Genomic DNA, 19081 nt, shown 5'->3' with positions numbered 1-19081 from the left:
CTTCCTGGAGTGGGACTGACCTACTCTAAGAATAGACAACAAGTATCAAACTAGTTAACAAGTAAACCCCACTCTCACAGTGCAGGTAGGACACATGGCTTAATAAGTGTGCAGCTCTGAACTCGCTGGTATAATGTTCCTCTAACACCTACTGGGCAGCAAATGAGCCTGGGGTAGGGGTGGGGGGCGCAATGGTTTGATTCTGTTTCAGGCACTGTGTGACACGATGGATATCCCTCACCTCATTTGATATCCATAAAACCAGATCCTTTCAATAAAATGAGAACTCTGAGATTTATAAGATGACTGTAGGAGGACATTGAGCTAATCCCTCAATACCTAGGTTTGAACCAACCCATGGAAGATGATAAGCTCTTCCCACCATTACCTGGTACACTTTTTAATATCACCTAATATTAGAAGCATTCTCTAATAACTAACAGTGAAATGCTGAATACCACAGAAAAGAGCTCAAAATTTAGTCTTCACAATAATGCTGGCAGGTATTAGCCCTATGTTACAACTACAAGTTTAACATTTAAAAGGCTATCCAGATGGTCCAGTGCTGGTCCTGGAATTCAAATGCACACTTTAATTCTAGACTTTGGTATGTTTTTCAATTCTTCTTGGGGGAATGAATCCTTGAATTGTAGACCTGAGGCTGCCACTAATCCACTGGCCATGCTTAGACAAGTCAATCAGGATATATAGGCCTCAATTTCATTGTCTATAACCTGAGGCACAGAGTTAACTGATGACTAAGGCCCCTTTTAGCTCTGATACTGGAACACAACTCTCAGTCTAGGACTAAAATAAGTAGAATCATTGAAAGTGACACAGGGTGCTTTGCTATAAAACTCAACCATGGAATTCTATGTTATCTTGGATCTGCACGATTTTACTTTCCTGACAAAGCTGCTTTTTTTTTTTCTTTTCTTTCTTTTTTTTTTTTTTTTTGGTGGTACTGGTGGCGGAACCCAGAGGCTTTCGACCTCCAGGCTATACTCCCAGACCTTTTTTATATTTTATTTGGAAACAGGGTCTCACTAAGTTGCTGAGAGCCTCACTGAGTAGCTGAGGCTGGCTTCGAACCTGTGCGATCCTCCTGTCTCAGCCTCCCAAGCGCAGGGATTACAAGCGTGCGCCACCACGTCTGGCTTGACAGAGCTTTTATTTACATTAGTAAATGAGAAGTGGAGGGAAGGAAGCAAAGTATAGAGGAAATCACATTTTTTGGAATTTTGAGCTACCAGGTCCATACCCTAGCTCCATCAATAATCAACCCAGGCCCTGACAACTATATAGTTCAGGATCCTTTCTTACAAATCCACTTCCCAGCAGAGCTGCTATAAACCAAGAGCATCCCAGAGCCTTCTGAAGAATCATGGACAATCTTGGGGGAAAGTTCCTATAGGATGCAACAGGCCTGGAGAGTTGAGACATAGCCCTTTACCCATTTTAATGTGATGTCATCTTGGTTAATGATGACAGTAACAGAGGACAGCTGATTTGAGCTGGCTCTGCAGAAGCTACCAGGGGGCTCTGCTTACCCAGCTACATTGTGTTGCAAATGTCAAAAATCTCTGGATGACGACTCATAGGAAGTGTCAAGTCTGTGGTGATGCACAAAAGGAATCTGAACCCATGTGAGCTCCATCCCTCACCCAGCACGAGTCTCCTAAGCATGTCCCGAAGTAACCCAACACTTCCCTGCCTCGCCAAAGCACATTCAGAAAACTGTAATTCCAGGAAGGCACTGCAGGAAATCTGAGGGAAAGCTCTGAAGTCAAATGGCCAAGTTGATTACCAGCTAGCTATGTGAACTTCTGCAATTAATCCAGCTATTAAAATGAGGATAATGGGAGTATCTCTTTCTTGGGTTTTTGTAACAACTGAATTGTGTTAAGTGCTACGTTCCAAATCTGGCAAATGATAAGTATACCACAAATAGTATTGTTTTAAAATAATAATTCATCCATCTACATCTCCAAGTAGAAGTTATGAAAGCAGCTTACTGCTTAAAATCCTGGGAAAGGAAAATCAAGAATATGGGGCTCAAACATACACTTTTCCTCTAACCTGCCAAAATGAGCAATATTTCTATTTTCTCTTGTGTTCTCTATTAAAATGGGGACCTACATATATACTTAGAAGGGATTTTTATTGACACTTTTAGAAGTCCAACTAATTAGGACAGTACGATTCTGCCTGCTTGGCCTCCAAGCTATAATTCAATTCTGAGAAAAACAGAGAGATTGGGGGGGGGGGGGAGAATTACCTTCTCCCATGCGTAGGGTTGGCGATGCGGAGGTGGAAGTGGCGGACCGGCGCGGGGTGGACTGTGTGGACGCCGGCCCGCTGGCGCTGAACACGTCTTCTACCCCAGACTGCGCGGCCTGGGCGGGGGCGGCTGCACCCCCAAACAGATCGCTCAGCAGTTCAGAGTTGGTGGGAGGCGCCGCAGGCTGGGAGAAGTTCTTACTCACGTCGGCTCCCTCCAGGCCCAGAAGGTCCACCTCCTCCGGGGCGGGGGGCGCCGCGGGCTCCTGATGCTTTTGGCTGGGCCTTTTGGCTCCATGGGGCTTGTCCCCGTTGGCGTTGCTGTGCGGACTAGAAAGTGTCAGAAGTTCGTCGTCTGATTGCTCGCTCTCCTGATTGACCAGAGCTGCGTGATCCTCCTCACAGAATGACTTCTCTGATTTCTGATCTAAAGAAAGCCAGTAGGCCAACAGATGGTTAGGTAATAGCCACAGTCATTGCTGAGCTTTGTAACCTTATTTGTACATTATTCCAGAAAGAGAGGGATTCCGCCCAGAGAAAATAGTGCTTTCCAATCCATACCAATGGAACACTCGATAGACTTCACATTTTATCATTCAGCTACATTTGTGAGCATCCAAGAGGCAGTGTAGCACAGGGATAAAACTCCAGGGTCAAAAAGCCTGGGACTGACCAGAATCACTGGTCATACTGGCCGTATGACACTGGGCAAGTTACTTTTCTTCTCTGGACTTTGATTTCCTCCCCCAAAAAGCAGGTGTAATAAATAGGACCTAACTCACAGGCAATTGGGATAATTATGTGGAAATGATACTATAAAGTGCTTGGACCAATAGCAAGCAGCACTTGAAAGTTGATAACTATTGCAGTTACTAAGTTTCAGGCACTAAGCTAAGTGCTTTGAGCATGTGGGGTCACTCCTAGGCCTTTGGAGGCACCTCTTACTGACTTTTACTTCTCCCTGAGGCCTGCAGCCAAAGGGAATATGTTTCTCCTTGAGTCCAAAGCAGAGGTGACTCACACAACTAGCTGATATGGGAGAGCTCTGTTTCCGATGGTTTTGACAACGATCTGGAAGGAGAGACCTTCAGTATCACCTGGGCTTGGGAAAGAAGCTTCCTTTGAGGAAAGGATGAAGAGTGACTTTTCAGGCCCTGCTGGAGATGGTCATCCCACAGAACTGTGTTATTTAATGTCAAATAGGCCCCCCTTCCAAATCAGGTATATAGAGGTCCATGCCCTTCACCCCCAATTCTGAAATGCAAAAAAAACATGAGGATGGAAAGGTTTTTCTAAGTTTGATGCAAACTCAGTTGGCAGAAAAAGCTGATTAGAATGGATAGAAAACGTATTTATAAGCTGGGCATGGTGGTGCACACTTGTATTCCCAGCATTTGGGAGGCTGAGACAGGAGGATTGTGATGAGCAGACAGCCCCAGCAACTTAGTGAGGCCCTTTGCAACTCAGTGAGGCCCAGTTTCAAAATAAATAATAAAAAATAGGGTTGGGGGTGTAGCTCGGAGGTAGAATACCCTGGGTTCGATACTCAGTACCACACACACAAAAAAGAAAAGTTATTTATAGTCTTCATTGGTTTTATTCAGGAATATTATTTATATGTTTCCATGGTAGAAATATTAATATACCCGATTTCAGGTTGCTATCTGAAATGCCACTGGGGATGTTAAGAAATATGCACCTTGTATATCATATCCCCTTTCTAAACTGCAAAGAATTCTGCATTCCTAAACAACATCTGGCTCTGAGAGGTTCAGATAAGAGATTGTGTATCTGTGCTAACCTATTTTAGAGCCAATGGAAGTCATTTCTAAATTACTTCCTAACATGGCAATGGAAAGGTAAGTGTGAAGTTTTATTAACACCAAGGGGCTGCAGACTCTATCTGCTGTCTGAATTGGACTGGGTTCACTAAATTCGAGAAGTTTTTTTTTATCCTATTTCTCAAAAGAAAATTTTGAATATAAGCCTTTCAACTCAAATGAATTCTAAGAATAACTTTTCCCCCCAAACACCAAAAACTTCTTTAAGCGATTGTAATACTGTCTGATGTTTACACATCCAAGCAAGATCAATCAAGAGAATTTTAGCAAGACTATCTCCAAAGCCAGTCTGTCATCCCTTTTATATATAAAGTCCCAACTATTAAATTCTATACCAAACCATTTCATTGGTCTCAGCACACTGTAAAGCAAGGGTGGCCAATGTATATTGGTTAAGATGTCTGTGCCAGCCCCTGACAGCAGCAATGTGCAGTGACATGTTGAAAACGACTCTGAAAATACCCACGGGTTTGTAAGAAAACACGATAGTGATGAAGCCCCAGTTTCTGGTTGTTAAAGCGAGTGCAGAGATACGGAGGCCAGGCGTTTGCCTCCCCTGTGCCAGGCTAAGCTCAATTCTGGCCTGCTAGTGGGTATAGCACCCTGGGGGAAATGCTGAACTTTATATTTTGAGAATATCTGAAGAGAGGAAATAGAGTCTTTTGTTACTCTGTATTGTCAGCCATCTAAAGAGAGATCTTAGAACATCACAGTTATTCGTCAAATCCAAGAAAGATGTGGCCCAGAACACAGAAGGTAGAGGTCAGCTTGAGACGGCCTTTTGCATCCATCTGAGAGCACCCACAGAGCTGAAAGCAGAGGAGTTGTCTGATTTGGGAAAGGTGTGAGGGGCAGTGTGTGATATAAGGAAGAAGGAACCTGGATGACTTCTGAGTGCTTGATTTTGATTTAGATTGCTTCAAAAGGCTAAGTGTCTTTACAGAAGAATCACGGAACTTAATCACTTAGTCATCTAACCATGTAACTTAGACCCATGCTTAGAAGTACCTTGCCAACAGAGAGAGGCCAAGAAGCCACTCTGCCCCGCATGCCTGGGGTTGTCTGGAGGGACATCGATTGGAGCCTCTCCTGCAAGACAAAGGCCACACAACATCAATGAAACATAGAAGATAAGGCAACCTGATCAATGGCACAAAGGCTTCCACCTGAAACACAAAACCCACAGGTGACGCATACCTCCTAAGGCCAGAGTGTCTTGATGCTCCTGGTGAGAAGAGAAGAGGATGCTGGGGTTGACATCTTTTGAGCAGTAATGCTCCCACGGTGGGGTTAAGTCTACCACTTTGTCATGAGGCTGCAGCTCTACATCCAGCGTCACCTGAAATAGCTGAGGATATTTTTCTGGTACATCACATGCATCTAACTCAGGCCTAAATAGGGATTCAAAAGAATAAGACCAGTGAAAAACAATGGGACCAGTAGAATGTTTAGCACAGAAACCATCTTAGGTTGACTTTTAGGTTAAATTGAGACTCTTCTGGGGAAAACCTCAACCATTAACTAGATGCCTCAGTTTTTGTCATCTAAAAATAAAACCAAGGAGAATAACACCTGGTCATAGAATCCGGGTAATGCCATATGTAAAAGCATTCTGAAAAGCAGAGTTGATGCCGGGCATGGTGGCGCACGCTTGTAATCCCCGTGCTTGGGAGGCGGAGACAGGAGGATCGCGCAGGTTCAAAGCCAGCCTTGCTGGCTTAAGAGACCTTGTTTCCAAATAAAAGGTATAAAATAGGTCTGGGAGTGTAACCCGGAGGTAGAAGGGTTTCCGGGAACCCCAGTACCACCAAAAAAAAAAAAAGCAGGCTTGACACTTCCAGCGACTGCAAATGACATGGCCAAATCAGTCACTAAAATAGTTAAGTAGAGCTGGGTGTGGTGGTGCACACCTGAAAGGCTGAGACAGGAGAATCACAGGTTCACAGCCAGCCTCAGCAACTTAATGAAGCACTCCACAACTTTGTGAGACCCTGTTTAAAAATAAATAAACAGAGCTGAGGGTATAGCTCAGAGGTAGAATGTCTCAGGGTTCAATCACACACATATGTGCAGGGGAAAAAAAAATGAAGTAGGCCCAAAGCCACCTTTCTGAGGGCTTAAAACTGAGCAACTCTCCCTTATCACTCCAGCCTTGGCCAGCTACCTGGATTCCCAAACCACTGTATGAAAGAGCAACTAGGGGCCTATGTCTGATCTAAAGGGCCCTCCAGAACCTGCTTCAGTGCTGAGGCTGGTTATCCACGCTGATGGCTACTCCCTGCTCACACTACACTGCTGAGTGAAGGGCCATTTCTGATGGAGACACGAAGGGATACATAGATGCAAAGGATCAAAGTAGTAATCGTTGGATCCTCCTTTGCTCACGCCATTTCCTGTTACCCTTGGGATCTAGACTGCACCCCAAAGGCTCCTGTGCTGCAGGCTTGGCCTCCAGTGTAGCAGTGCTCAGGAATGGGGATTTTACCAAGTGACTGGATCATGAAGGCTCTGATCTCATCAGTGGGCTAATCCACTTAACAGATTCATCATTCAAATGAGCTATTGGGAGGTGGTAGAAAGTGTAGGAAGAGGGGTCTCGTTGAAAAGAGTGAAGTCCCCGAGGGATATCTTTGAGGATTATATTTTGTCCCCACTTCCCAGGGGCTATGGACAGAGTAGCTTTCCTGTGCCAAATCCATCCACCATGATGTTTCTGCCTTACAGACTGCTAACCATGGACCAAAACTCCTGAAACCATGAGCCAAAATTAATCTTCACGTTGTTTCTCTAAGGTCTTTGTCACAGTGACGAAAAGCTAACACGCCTCACATGAAATTTTAGCCCTTTCTATTTGATGTCTTTGATCCATTTGTCCTTCTAAAGAAAAATCAGATTCAACTCAAAGTTTTAAAATGTATCCAGCTAGGCCGGGCGTGGTGGTGCACGCTTGTAATCCCCGTGCTTGGGAGGCTGAGACAGGAGGATCGCACAGGTTCGAAGCCAGCCTCAGCTACTTAGTTAGACCCTGTTTCCAAATAAAATAGAAAATAGGTCTGGGAGTATAGCCCAGAGGTAGAAAGCCTCTGGGTTCCACTCCCAGTACCACCAAAAAATTAATAAATAAAATAAATAAAATGTATCCAGCCTTCCCAGGAGGGGGGCTCTGCTCTATGGTCCAGCAGCACAGGACTCTGGGGGATGCTCTTAGCACTGAAGAGGCTCAGAGCTGCACAGCTGCACAGGTGCAAACACACTTCCAGACTAAGCGGCACTTACTTGGTGAACTTTAAAACCGTTGTGTCCGGTGGTATGAATCCAGAATGAAACTGAAGCTGGAATATCTGTGTGTTGGTCACCTAAAAATGTGCAAGAGAAACATTACAATCCGTTACAACTTTAATGGATTACAATCTACCAGTGAAATGGAAATCTGATCAAATATTAGATTTTGGGAAGTCATGCATCTTCAAGTATTTCTACATCTGAATCTTTGCAATAATCTCCCCCATTCCTTCCCTCCAATTACTCTGCCTTGGCTAGCTGTTTATCTGCTAATAACTCACATTCCTGCACATTTCCATGCTTTGACTCAGTTTGTTCCTTCATCCCAGAATCCCCTGCTCCAACCCAATGAACTCATCTTTTGAGGTCTACCTTGAAAGGGGATATCTTCTCACTGGCCTATCTGGGCCAACACTGGCTAAAACAAAGTGTTCTCACTATACAACCTCATCTTCCCTCTAATATGGTTTTTTAGATATTTCTACATTTGTGAATTTTCCCAGCTAGACTGGGAAATGGTTGGAGCAGAGTACATATTTGTTTAAAGCCAAGCACGGTGGTTCACGCTTGTAATTGCAACATTTGGGAGTCTGAGACAAAAGGATTGTGGTTTGCAGACGTTTTAGCTACTTAGTAAGGCCCTTTGCAACTCAGTGAGACCCTGTTTCAAAATAAAGAATAAAAAACAGGGCTGGGGGTGCAGCTCAGAGGTAGAATGCCAGGGGATCCATCCCAGTATGGCAAAAAATATATATATGTTTAATTAATATATGAATACTTGCAATATCATTCAAACCAAAGGGAGGCAATAACCCAAAACATCTATCAACTGATAGATTAATAAGATGTGGGATAGTCATACAATGGAATATTATTGGACTCTATAAGGGAATGAGGCATTGTACATGCTATCACATGAATAAACCTCATTGATAATATGCTCAGTGAAGAAAAACTAGCCACAAGAGACCACGTAGTGCATGATTCCATTTATATGAAATGTCTAGACTAAGCGAATCCATAGGAACAGAAAGACAGATTTGAGGTTATCAGAAGACAGGGACAGGGAAATGGGTGTTGGCTACTAACAGGAACAAGGTCTCTTTCAAGGATGATCAAAATGTTATGGAATTACATAGTTATGATGGTCACACAAGCTTTTGGTTTTTTTTTGGGGGGGGTTGTTTGTTTGTGTGTGTGTGTGTGTGTGTGTGTGTGTGTGTGTGGTACTGGGGGTGGAACCCAGAGGCTTTTTACCTCGGGCTATACTCCCAGACCTATTTTATATTTTATTTGGAAACAGGGTCTCACTAAGTTGCTGAGAGCCTCACTAAGTAGCTGAGGCTGGCTTCGAACCTGTGTGATCCTCCTGTCTCAGCCTCCCAAGCGCAGGGATTACAGGCGTGCGCCACCACGCCCAGCATACCTTTTGAATATACTAAAAATCACTGCATTTCAAACTTTACAAAGCTGGCTTTTATGTAACGTGAATTTAATCTCAGTAAACATTGGAAGGATTCAATTATTTAGTTCTATATTCTTAGTTGAAATCCTTCTCTTTACGTATCCCATATGGCACAGAATAAGAAGGGTATGGCTTGTAAGAAGCATGCTAAAAGTTCTAGGGCTGCCACTTTCTGCCACAGTCATCATACCAAGGACACCGTGGAAGTCACACCTCCCCAAGTCTCAGTTTCCTCCCCTGTAAAATGAGGAAGACGGACATCAGCCATCTTCAAAGGCTCTCATTCTGAACTTATGAGTCACTCAAGCCCAATGTGATTTGGAAAAATGGCTCAGAAAACTCTTATAAAATACTTGGCTGAGCCAGGCACGGTGATGCAAGCCTGCTTGTAATCCCAGTACTTGAGAGGCTGAGATGGGAGGATCACAGATTTGAGGACAGCCTCAGTAAGAAGTGAGATTCTCAGCCACCTAGTGAGACCCTGTTTTGAAACAAAAAAGTAAAAGGGCTGGGGGTGTTGCTCAAAGGTAGAATGCCACATACACACAAAAAAAAATTTAAAAAAGAAAAAAGACTGTTTTACATATCATATATATCTGCAATTATGTTCAATTTCAGTGTGTTGTAAGAGTTTCACATACGTTTAGAATTAGGATTACAGTTAGCGTTAGGACTAATATAACATTTAGTTTAATTTCTTAAATGCGTTAGTTACAGCTATGTTTAAAAGCTTGGAGAAGTATTTTTATTTTTTGGTGGTACTGGGGTTCCTGGAAGCCCTTCTACCTCCGGGCTACACTCCCAGACCTATTTTTACATTTTTCTTTGGAAACAGGGTCTCCTAAGCCAGCGCGCACGGCTGGCTTCGAACCTGCGCGATCCTACTGTCTCTGCCTCCCGAGCGCGGGGATTACAAGCGTGCACCACCAGGCCTGGCAATCGGAAAAGTATTTTACATGTCATATATATGTGCAATTATGTTAAAAATATATATATATATATACACCAAAAAAATAGAACAAAACTAAAAAAAAAAAAAAAAACAGAACAAAACTGAAAAAAAAAGAAAAAAGATATACTTAATTGAGCTAATACCTGATTCTTCCCAAGCTTACCTTAGCCTGCAGCCGGCTCCCAATGGTCGATCTCAAGTGATACATGGAAACAACCACATCTCCTTGCACAGTGATGTTCAAGGGAATAAAGATTTTTCCATCTTGGACTCGGTATTCTCTTTAAACAGAGACCAAAACATACATTTAAAGAAGTCCAAAGTGGCACAATCACATACAGTTTCAGCTTTCTGAAGCTCTATCCATCGGACCTGTCTGCCAGTCATGGACCCAGAAAGGATTTCCCGTCTCGAGGAGCGCAGCCAGTGCTGGGTGAGGACAGCTGGTTCCGCAGTGAGCGGGCGCCGGTCGGATGCACAGCCTCTGCCCACCCACCTGCACTCCCAGATGCCTCGCTGCCTGTCCCCATCTGCAGATCTTGCTTTCCCCAAACGCATCATCTCCTGTATATTTGTCCTTTCCTAACCTTCAGTTAATAGTAAAAGCAAATATAAAAGGAACAACAAAAAAACCTAACTAAAATCAGTATAGAAATAGAAATGCCCTACTTTGTGAGGGTCTTAAATACTAATCCCCCAATTCAACCTATATCAAATTAATTTTTTGTTACGACAACTCCCTTCTTTCCACCTCTCTTCCACACCTCTCACTGGCATCTGCTCTTCATTATGGGTTCCAAAACCTCTTTAGTTATATCACCATCTACCTACTTGCTCACCTAGAAACTTCATTCATCCCTGACTCACAAAATCCTATCAAGGCTGTCTCCTTAAATATCCTGATCCTCTGTCCCCCTAACGCCACTGTCTAAATGCTCGTTATAACCCCGCTAGTCCCTTGGCCTCTGACACCATTTGATGTGAAAAGAAGCCACGGCATCCCTTGACTTGGTTATGTTTGTCTATGGTCACTACTGATGTTGAATTTTATTTTTTTATTATGCTTCTACTCATGTGTTGTAACCATACATCATATTGAGGTTCATGTAATAGAAACATACATGTTCACAGAACCTGGTGTGTTTCCCTCTGAATCCTACCCTACTCCCCCCCTCTTTCCATTCATAATATCAAAATTGGTATCGGTAGCTTCACAAACTTTATTGTTTTAATGAGCCATTTCAGCTAGATATAGACCAACACGGAGAATATAATCAATTCATTTTACACAGGAATCGTGCAGTACATGAGAAGAAGAGAAGAAAGATATCCTGACTTACTTCATCCGTTCGAAATCTGTGCAGGTTGTATATATTTTGGTTTCTCCAATCAGTACATCACAATAAGGGCGACACCCATTCCTCTGTTTGTTAAAAAAAGGTATTGGGCTGACAGTGATAGACTTGATGGTGAGAGGCTTGAAGTGAGGGCGGTAGGGTTTGTCTGCGAGGAGGTCGCACATGTAGCCCAGGTACCTGCAACACAACATTGCCAGTCTGCGGGCCATCGTGCCAGGAGATACAGGTGATCTCTGCTATGGACTTTGTCTTTGCAAATGTTGAAGTGGTGATAAAGATTAGCTCTGTAAATTTCTTAAACATTAACTAGCAAAAGAGAATTCACACAATTAAAACAGCTTTATCTACTTGTATCACTATACTCCCCAAAGAACTGATGAGGCATTTATTAAATCCAAATGCTTACAGAAGCTTTATCCTAGCTCGATATTGAACGTCTACTTTTATCGTATTTAGCAGATTAAGATTACTAGCTGAAGGCTGTTTTTGGATAAATGTTAGAGTTTCATCATTAGAAGCATTCTTAACCCCAAAAAATAGAAGACGCAATTTTAATTAAAAAATATGATTAAGGGGAAGAAAATAAATCAAGTATATAAAAAGATTTTCTTTTTTTTAAGCCACGTTTTGGATTATCTTTCATAACCCATTTCCTGGTTCCTATCTCTCAGTTATAAGAAAAAGAAAGTTTTAAAACTTGTTCTTTCTATATTTTTGCATTTCTTCTTCTTCGTTGCATCTCCCACATGATGATCTTCGGTGGTAAATATAAACCAGTTATTGCATGTATATCAATAAAGACCTAAACAATGAACCAGAAAGGGACTAGTCTTTGGGGCTCTTGGTCAAGGATAAAGTTCTGGCTATGTCTATTAGGTATTTTTAGGCCTGAGGCAAATAACAACCTCAGCCTAATTTCCAGTTTCCTGAAATAAAGGCAATAGACACGTGTGCGCTCACGCACGCGCACATGGACCTACTACTAAAAATGGAACCCAGGAACATTCTACCTCTGAGCTATACCCATAACCCTATTTAATATTTTATTTTGAAATAAGATCTTGCTAGGTTGCTCAGTCTCACTATATTGCTGAGGCTGTCCTCGAACCTGCAATCCTGTCTCAGCCTCCCAAGTACTGGGATTACAGATGTGTATCACCATGTTCAGTTGACATAATTAAGTTTTCTTCTAATAGAAAATCACAAACTCTCACACAGGGACCTGCAAAAGTGTAAGAAAATCCAATGTCCAATTCAATAGTTTTCACAATTCGGAATAATGTCAGATAAATTCAAGGAAAGTTAGGAAATTTCTATGAAGGAGATTCCAAACCGTACAGGGTACCAAAATGGCCACACTTGCACAGCCCCTGCACCTGGCTACTGTACCTCCTGTGGGATGGCGACAGTCCAATTCCTGGTCGCTTTGCGTACAGCAATCGAACAGCTGGGCCAGGAGTAGAGTAGAGATTACAGAAAATGAACATAGCACCAACCAGAATTGACGATGCCGCTCGTCCGTCCTGTCAAAGATGCAGAAACTCGTCAGCAACATGACCAAGTCTGAGAATGGCTGTGCTCGCAATTAAGGGGAAAAAAGAGGGGAGAAATTCTCTTAGCCAGGGATGTCTTTCACTTCAAAATTATTCATTTGAACACCAAAATCTGTCCGGGCTACTTAAATCACAATGAAGTAAGGAAAGACCTTTTCTTTAGGATAAAATAACTTTACACTAACTCAAGAGCCCAGCAAAATAAATTTGACTTGCATATACGTAGTGAAAAATAATGGAACCTTTAAAGTAACTTTGAGCTGGTATCATAACTAACAGCTGGGGGCTCCTGGTTTAGAACTCTGAAGTAAAACGCTCATAGGTTAGGCAAAGGCAGCTTGTTGGAGTATGCTTTGCATGTATTTCACCAAAAGTCTGTTTTAACATCAATAAAAATTTAAATTTTCACCTGATACAGTCATTCAATGTAAGAATAAATATATTACAAACTGAATGCTTATGTCCTCCCAAAACTCACAGATTAGAATCCTAATGTCCAATGTGATGGTATTAGAAAGTAGTAATTAGGGGAGCTAAATTAGGTCAAGACACTGGAGCCCTCCTAAATGAGATGAGTCTTTGTAAGAAGACACTCTCCCTTACTCTTCCCTCCTTCTCTTCTCTCCTTTTCCCTCTCTCAGGTCTGTAGATTTATCAAAATTGCTAATTTATTGTTTTTATTTTTATCTATTTATTTGGGGTACTAGTGTTGGTTTTTTGTTTTGTTTTGTTTTGGTTTTTTTCAGTACTGAGGTTGAAACCCAGGGGCATTCTACCTCTGAGCTATACCTCAACCTCTATTTTTTATTCTTTATGTTTCAAACAAGGTCTCACTAAGTTGCAGAGGGCCTCACTAAGTAGCTGAAGCTGCCCACAAACCATGATCCTCCTGTCTCCGCCTCCCGAGCGCAGGGATTACAAGCGTGCACCACCACACCCAGCTTGGCACTGGTTATTAAATCCAGGTACATTCTACCTCTGAGCTACAACGTGCTCGCTCCCCCCTCCTGACCCTTTCATTTTTTATTTGGAAATAGGACCTTGTTGAGTTGCTAAGGGTCTGGGCTCAGTTGCTGAGACTGGCCTTGAACCTGGGATCCTTCTATCTCAGTCTCCCAAGTACTGGAAGTATAGGTGTGCACCACCATTCCTAGACAAAATTGTTAATTTAAGAGCAACCAGATGGAACCTTCTCCCCCTGTGAGGATGCTCATCTACTAATCATCCCTTCAAAAGCAGACATTCAGCCACCACTCAGCTAAATATATAACAACTTAGTTCAGATTTCTTTCTTGACTGTAAGAAATTAGGAAATGTCATACAGAAACACAATAATGTATCTCAACTAGTCTACTAGCCTGCTGCAAAATGTCCAGTTGCTTTGATAATTGCATTCAAAATGAATCCCTGTAGACACCTTTTCTCTAAGAGTTTAAAATGATCTGTGAAACAATTCATTAGAATTTTGCCCTGAAGTACTATTAGGACCACCAGCCAAGGGCTTCCCAGGATCAGCTGCCCTTTCCGTTGGGCAAAGCCCATCTTGCTTGCCTGGCACCTCTCCTGGTCTCCTCACAGGACACTGGGAATCCCTGACTGTCTCTCCATGTACTTCAGCACCTGTCATCTAAGGTCCTGAGAGTGGGCTAACCTTAAGTATGTGAGACTGTCTTACTGTCATGCTCCCTCTTACTTTGTCTGAATTATCATCATCATTCCTTTCTAGTTTGTTATTTGTCTCCCTGAAGAACCAAAATCATGGTGTTAGAATTAAACCATCTGCCTCAAGAATTTGTTGTCCTGTTCTGAATATAGTAAGACATTTTTCTCAATTTTCATTCTTTTTAGAATTTAGCCTTCCAGACATTCTTTTAATAATAGGCCCATGGCTCTTGGATATGTGTCCCCTTCTTTATCTAACATGCAGGTCTTTTATAAAGTTATGTTTTATTAAAAACTAGTATAGGCAAGCACTCTGGCACATGTCTGTAATCCCAGTACTTGGGACGCTGAGACAGGAGGATGGCACGTTCAAGGCCAGCCTCAGAAATTTAATGAGGTCCGCCGGGCGTGGTGGCACACACTTGTAATCCCTGCGCTTGGGAGGCAGAGACAGGAGGATCATGCTGGTTCAAAGCCAGCCTTTCTGGCTTAAGAGACCCTGTTTCTAAATAAAAATATAAAAATATAAAATAGGTCTGGGAGTGTAGCCCGGAAGTAGAAGGGCTTCCAGGAATCCCAGTACCACCAAAAAAAAAAAAAAAAGAAAGAAAAAGAAAAAAAATAAACTAATTTAATGAGGTCCTCAGCAACTTAGTGAGACCCTGTTTCAAAGTAAAAATTAAAAAATAAGCTAGGAGGGTAGCCCAGAGCCCAGAGGTAGACTGCCTTCGGGTTCAATCCTCAATACCAATAAAAAAATATAAAAACTAATATCTGTTTATTAAAAATCTATGGCATATAGAGAATACATTTTTTAAAACTCATTTAAAGTTTTAATTCCCTTTCCCAGATTAAGCATAGGCTTCCAACTCATGCATGCCCCTTGTAAGTGAAGCTACAGAGCATCCTATCAAATCATACTCCTTTGCTTCTTTTTTCTTCTTCAGTACATTTTCATTCTTCATGATTCCAGCCTTAGAACTGGGAGCCTCTAGTTCCCCTTGAGCCATTACACAGTTGTCAGATGCAGGCTCTCTGAACTTTCAGAAAATTCCAGAGCGAAAATCACCAATGGGCATGAGGCTGCCTGAGCACTCGCCTGTTGTGTGGCCCAAGGTGCTGTGTCTGAAAGGAAAACCCTTTGGCCTTCAACATTAAATTATTAAAAACGCCAATATTACCTTGATTACCAACCACTTGGGGATTGAAGTAGAAAGGGAAAAAAATGGTTTTCAACTTTTTCCCCTGTTTTAGCCAGCTGGCTCTCAAGAAGGGAGGGGAGGAGGAATCGTGGAGTGATAATGGAAAAAAAAAACAACAACAAAACTCTGAAGTTTTTATTCCCAGTGCTTATGCTCACATTCTATCGTGCATTCATTTGTTCATGTACTCAATCATTTATTCAAATCTTTCATGGCCGGGGTTCATAGGTAGAAAAGGCACAGTTTTACCAAAAGTTGAATTTTCAAGAAAGAGTAAAAGGCTCAGAAAGGAGGATTGGGGGGAAAATAATCAGTTCCCTGGAAATTGCTTTTTTTTATAGCCCATCTATGTAACTACAAGGGTCATTTTTCTCTAAGTTTTTTGGACACAGTGTGAAAAAACAAATGTACCAATATGTGGGCGTTAATGCTATTTAAACAAAAGTCAGTGCATTATTACCTATACACGCACAACTCTTATTTCTATCTCTTTTTATAATGACCACATTTTAGAGTCCCCACATTCTGTGGGTTGTGTATACATCTGCCTCTCCAATAGCACTCAACCCTTAAGCCAATAATAATACATTCTTCCTCCTTCTTTGTGGTACTGAAGGTTGAACTCAGAGGCATTCTACCTCTGAACTACTATTTTATTTTATTTTATTTTATTTTATTTTTTATTTGGCAGCAGGGTTTCACTAAGTTGTTGAGGCTGGCTTTAAGCCTGGGTCCTTCTGTCTCAGCCTCCCAAGTACTGGGATTATAGGTATGTACCACCATGCCTGGCATTCTTTCTTATTTCTATATTCTTCACATTGCCGACCTCCTAAGTGGAGGTTCAGTTTAGCTATTGAACTCAGATGTTACCTGCCCATCATTTTGGATAGAGCCATCCATATCTGACTAAACCAAACCACCATCACCAGTAAGGGTTACTCACCAAACAGTGGACAACGCAGACGTTTTTTGGGTTCTGTAGCAGCCAGTTATACATATTCCGACACACAGCAAAGAGGTTGTGCAGACTGGGAGCCTGCCTGATGGGCCAACTGCATTCTGAGACCTACGGGAGCACAGCAAAAGGAGTGAATTCCCCCGGTCCCCTTCTCTCCCTAAGCAGTTGTCACACCAAACTTCTTCTGGAAGCAAGAATACATCTCCTTTTGTGATAGCCAGGAAGGATCAGGAAATGTAGAAGGAAAAAGTGTTTAATTCAGTAATTTGTTTAAAGAATCCCGTTTCCATAGAGGTATGAAAACATATTTAGAAATACATTTTAAATTAAACTAGACCACTTACACTATATATTTGGATTTTTTCTATTTTTAGAAGCAACATAGAATTTAATTTCTATTAAGTATAAAGTGTTTGCGCCCACCTACTAGATGCTTAACTAAAGGATTAGCTTATAAATTCTGCACTAGCCCTAATTTTATTTCAGCCCTCATGATAATATGGGAAGTGCTATGGAGGGAGCCAGGGACAGGCAAGCTTGGAACTTATTTTTCTCTTTGAATAACAGGATCCCCAACTCCACAGAAAGAATCTTTTGTACCCTTTTTTTGTCTGTGGTGGTGGTACTAGGGATTGAATCCAAGGACATTCTACCGCTGAACTACATTCCCAGACCTATTTTATTTTGAAACAGGGTCTCACTAATTTGCTGTGCCTGGCCATAAAACTGTAATCCTCCTATCTCAGCCTTTCAAGTACTGAAATTACAAGCACATACCACCATGGCCAAATTGCATTCTTCTTTATTTAATACACATATCCATTTAACATGTTATAGAGCATCAGCTATGTTCCATGAAGGTTACTTGATCTGACCTGTACAATTTGAGATAAGACATGTATTTATATGATCCATATTCGGTAGATGAGAAAACAGATACCCAGAGACTGCTTCATCCAAAGTCACACTACCCCCCAGCACCAGCTCTGTAGTCCAGGTCTTCTGAATACTAATCATTTTTGTCTCTCCAGCAGGCTGGTTGAGAGTATCATTTACATAAAAGTATTGACCTGGGCCTCAGTCAATTAGCTATTTATGAACTTAACTAATAAACAATATTGAGAAGCAAAGACTTGGCAAAGTTCATATCTTTAAACTTTTCTTCCTTTATAAAAAGTGGCGAATGTATCTCATAGGGTTGCGGATACTTTATGAGAATGCATTTTTAAAGCTTAGCTCTTACACACAAAAAGTAATTGATTTTATACTAGCATTTTTTCTTATTATTTGATCATATAACTTCCAGTGCAAAGCCAGCTATGTTTAAAAAAAAAAAAAAATGAATGAAGCCCTGTATGGGTAGACTGCAGGGCCAGATCACACAAGGCCTTTTTGAGAAGGAAGGGGACTCTTAGATCTGCATTTTCCAAGACCTCTCAAGCACTTGTATGGGAAATGGAGATGAATAACAAAAGCCTAAATTCAGGGAGACCAGTCGGGAGGCTGGGGACAAACAGAAGTGAGGGATGATGGTGGCTTGGGCTAGCCGAGTGGCAGTGGGTACAAACACACTTGAGAGGTTTAGGAGGAGAGAAGAAATTGCAATACCTGTGCCCAGGTTTTGGTGACAAATCACAGTTGGCAGTGTGGGAGTGCAGAGAGGTGTACCCAAGAGAGTGGCAGGAAAAGTCAAAGATGACCCCCACTTTTCTGGCTTGAATGGCCAGGCAGAAAGATAGAAGCAAGTGCCATACTGAGACAGAATTCTGGAGAAAGGACATGTTTTACATGGATGGTGCCCTTAGAAGGCACTTTGCAATGCTAAGTCCACTGGCCTAAGAAAACCCCAATGTCTCATTTTCCTTGTGCTTGACAGTGGTAAAGGAAGGGAGAAGGCATCTCCTTGGTTGGTCCTTTTCTGATAACCAGATAATAACTGACCAAATATAAATGGGAAATTATCTGTGGTCTCTGTAGCACTGGCCTTTGAAAGAAAACACACAGAGTTTCCCTCTCCCAGGCTGTCAAGAAAGCCCATTCTTTTTGGTTAATTTATAAATGTTTTCTATGAAAGGATTATGAGGTAGTGGCAGGGGAGGCTTCAGGTTGTCTGTCTATTTTTGTAGACCTCTGGAAACAATAGGTATGGTGTATTAAATAAAGTATTTACAGCTATAAAACAATCCCAGGTGATATAGCATAGGGCTTGTCAGCTTAAACTCAGCCACATGATTCAAGGATGTTTCTGGCCCATTCTTTACTTCCAAATATATTCCCCACTGATATGCATTCAAGAAATAGAAGTAGCCGGGAGTGATGGCGCATGCTTGTAATCCCTGCACTTGGGAGGCAGAGACAGGAGGATCGGGCAGGTTCGAAGCCAGCCACACTGGCTTAAGAGACCCTGTTTCCAAAAATAAAATAGGTCTGGGAGTGTAGCCCGGAGGTTGAAGGGCTTCCAGGAACCCCAGTACCACCAAAAAAAAAAAAAAAAAAGTAAAAAAGTACAGAGACCAGCCGGGCATGGT

General features: G+C 42.0%; 1 protein-coding gene across 2 annotated transcripts in view; it reads right to left on the bottom strand.

Moving 5' to 3' along the window:
* DNAJC6 (DnaJ heat shock protein family (Hsp40) member C6) overlaps positions 1 to 19081 on the bottom strand; it is a gene marked incomplete at both ends in the record, with an annotated part of 171792 nt that overhangs the window by 28233 nt on the left and 124478 nt on the right. For both annotated transcript variants that reach the window (XM_080692465.1, XM_080692464.1), the window contains 8 exons: positions 2279 to 2707; positions 5130 to 5210; positions 5319 to 5512; positions 7398 to 7477; positions 9984 to 10101; positions 11161 to 11355; positions 12568 to 12701; positions 16539 to 16661. In XM_080692465.1, coding sequence (XP_080548591.1) covers positions 2279 to 2707; positions 5130 to 5210; positions 5319 to 5512; positions 7398 to 7477; positions 9984 to 10101; positions 11161 to 11355; positions 12568 to 12701; positions 16539 to 16661 — 1354 coding nt within the window. The remainder of the gene's footprint in view (positions 1 to 2278; positions 2708 to 5129; positions 5211 to 5318; positions 5513 to 7397; positions 7478 to 9983; positions 10102 to 11160; positions 11356 to 12567; positions 12702 to 16538; positions 16662 to 19081) is intronic.

The sequence above is a fragment of the Muscardinus avellanarius genome (assembly GCF_963383645.1).
Source record: "Muscardinus avellanarius genome assembly, chromosome: 3".
Lineage (NCBI taxonomy): Eukaryota > Metazoa > Chordata > Mammalia > Rodentia > Gliridae > Muscardinus > Muscardinus avellanarius.
The sequence above is the reverse complement of the archived record's forward strand: the minus strand, read 5'-3'. Positions and strand labels throughout refer to the sequence as shown.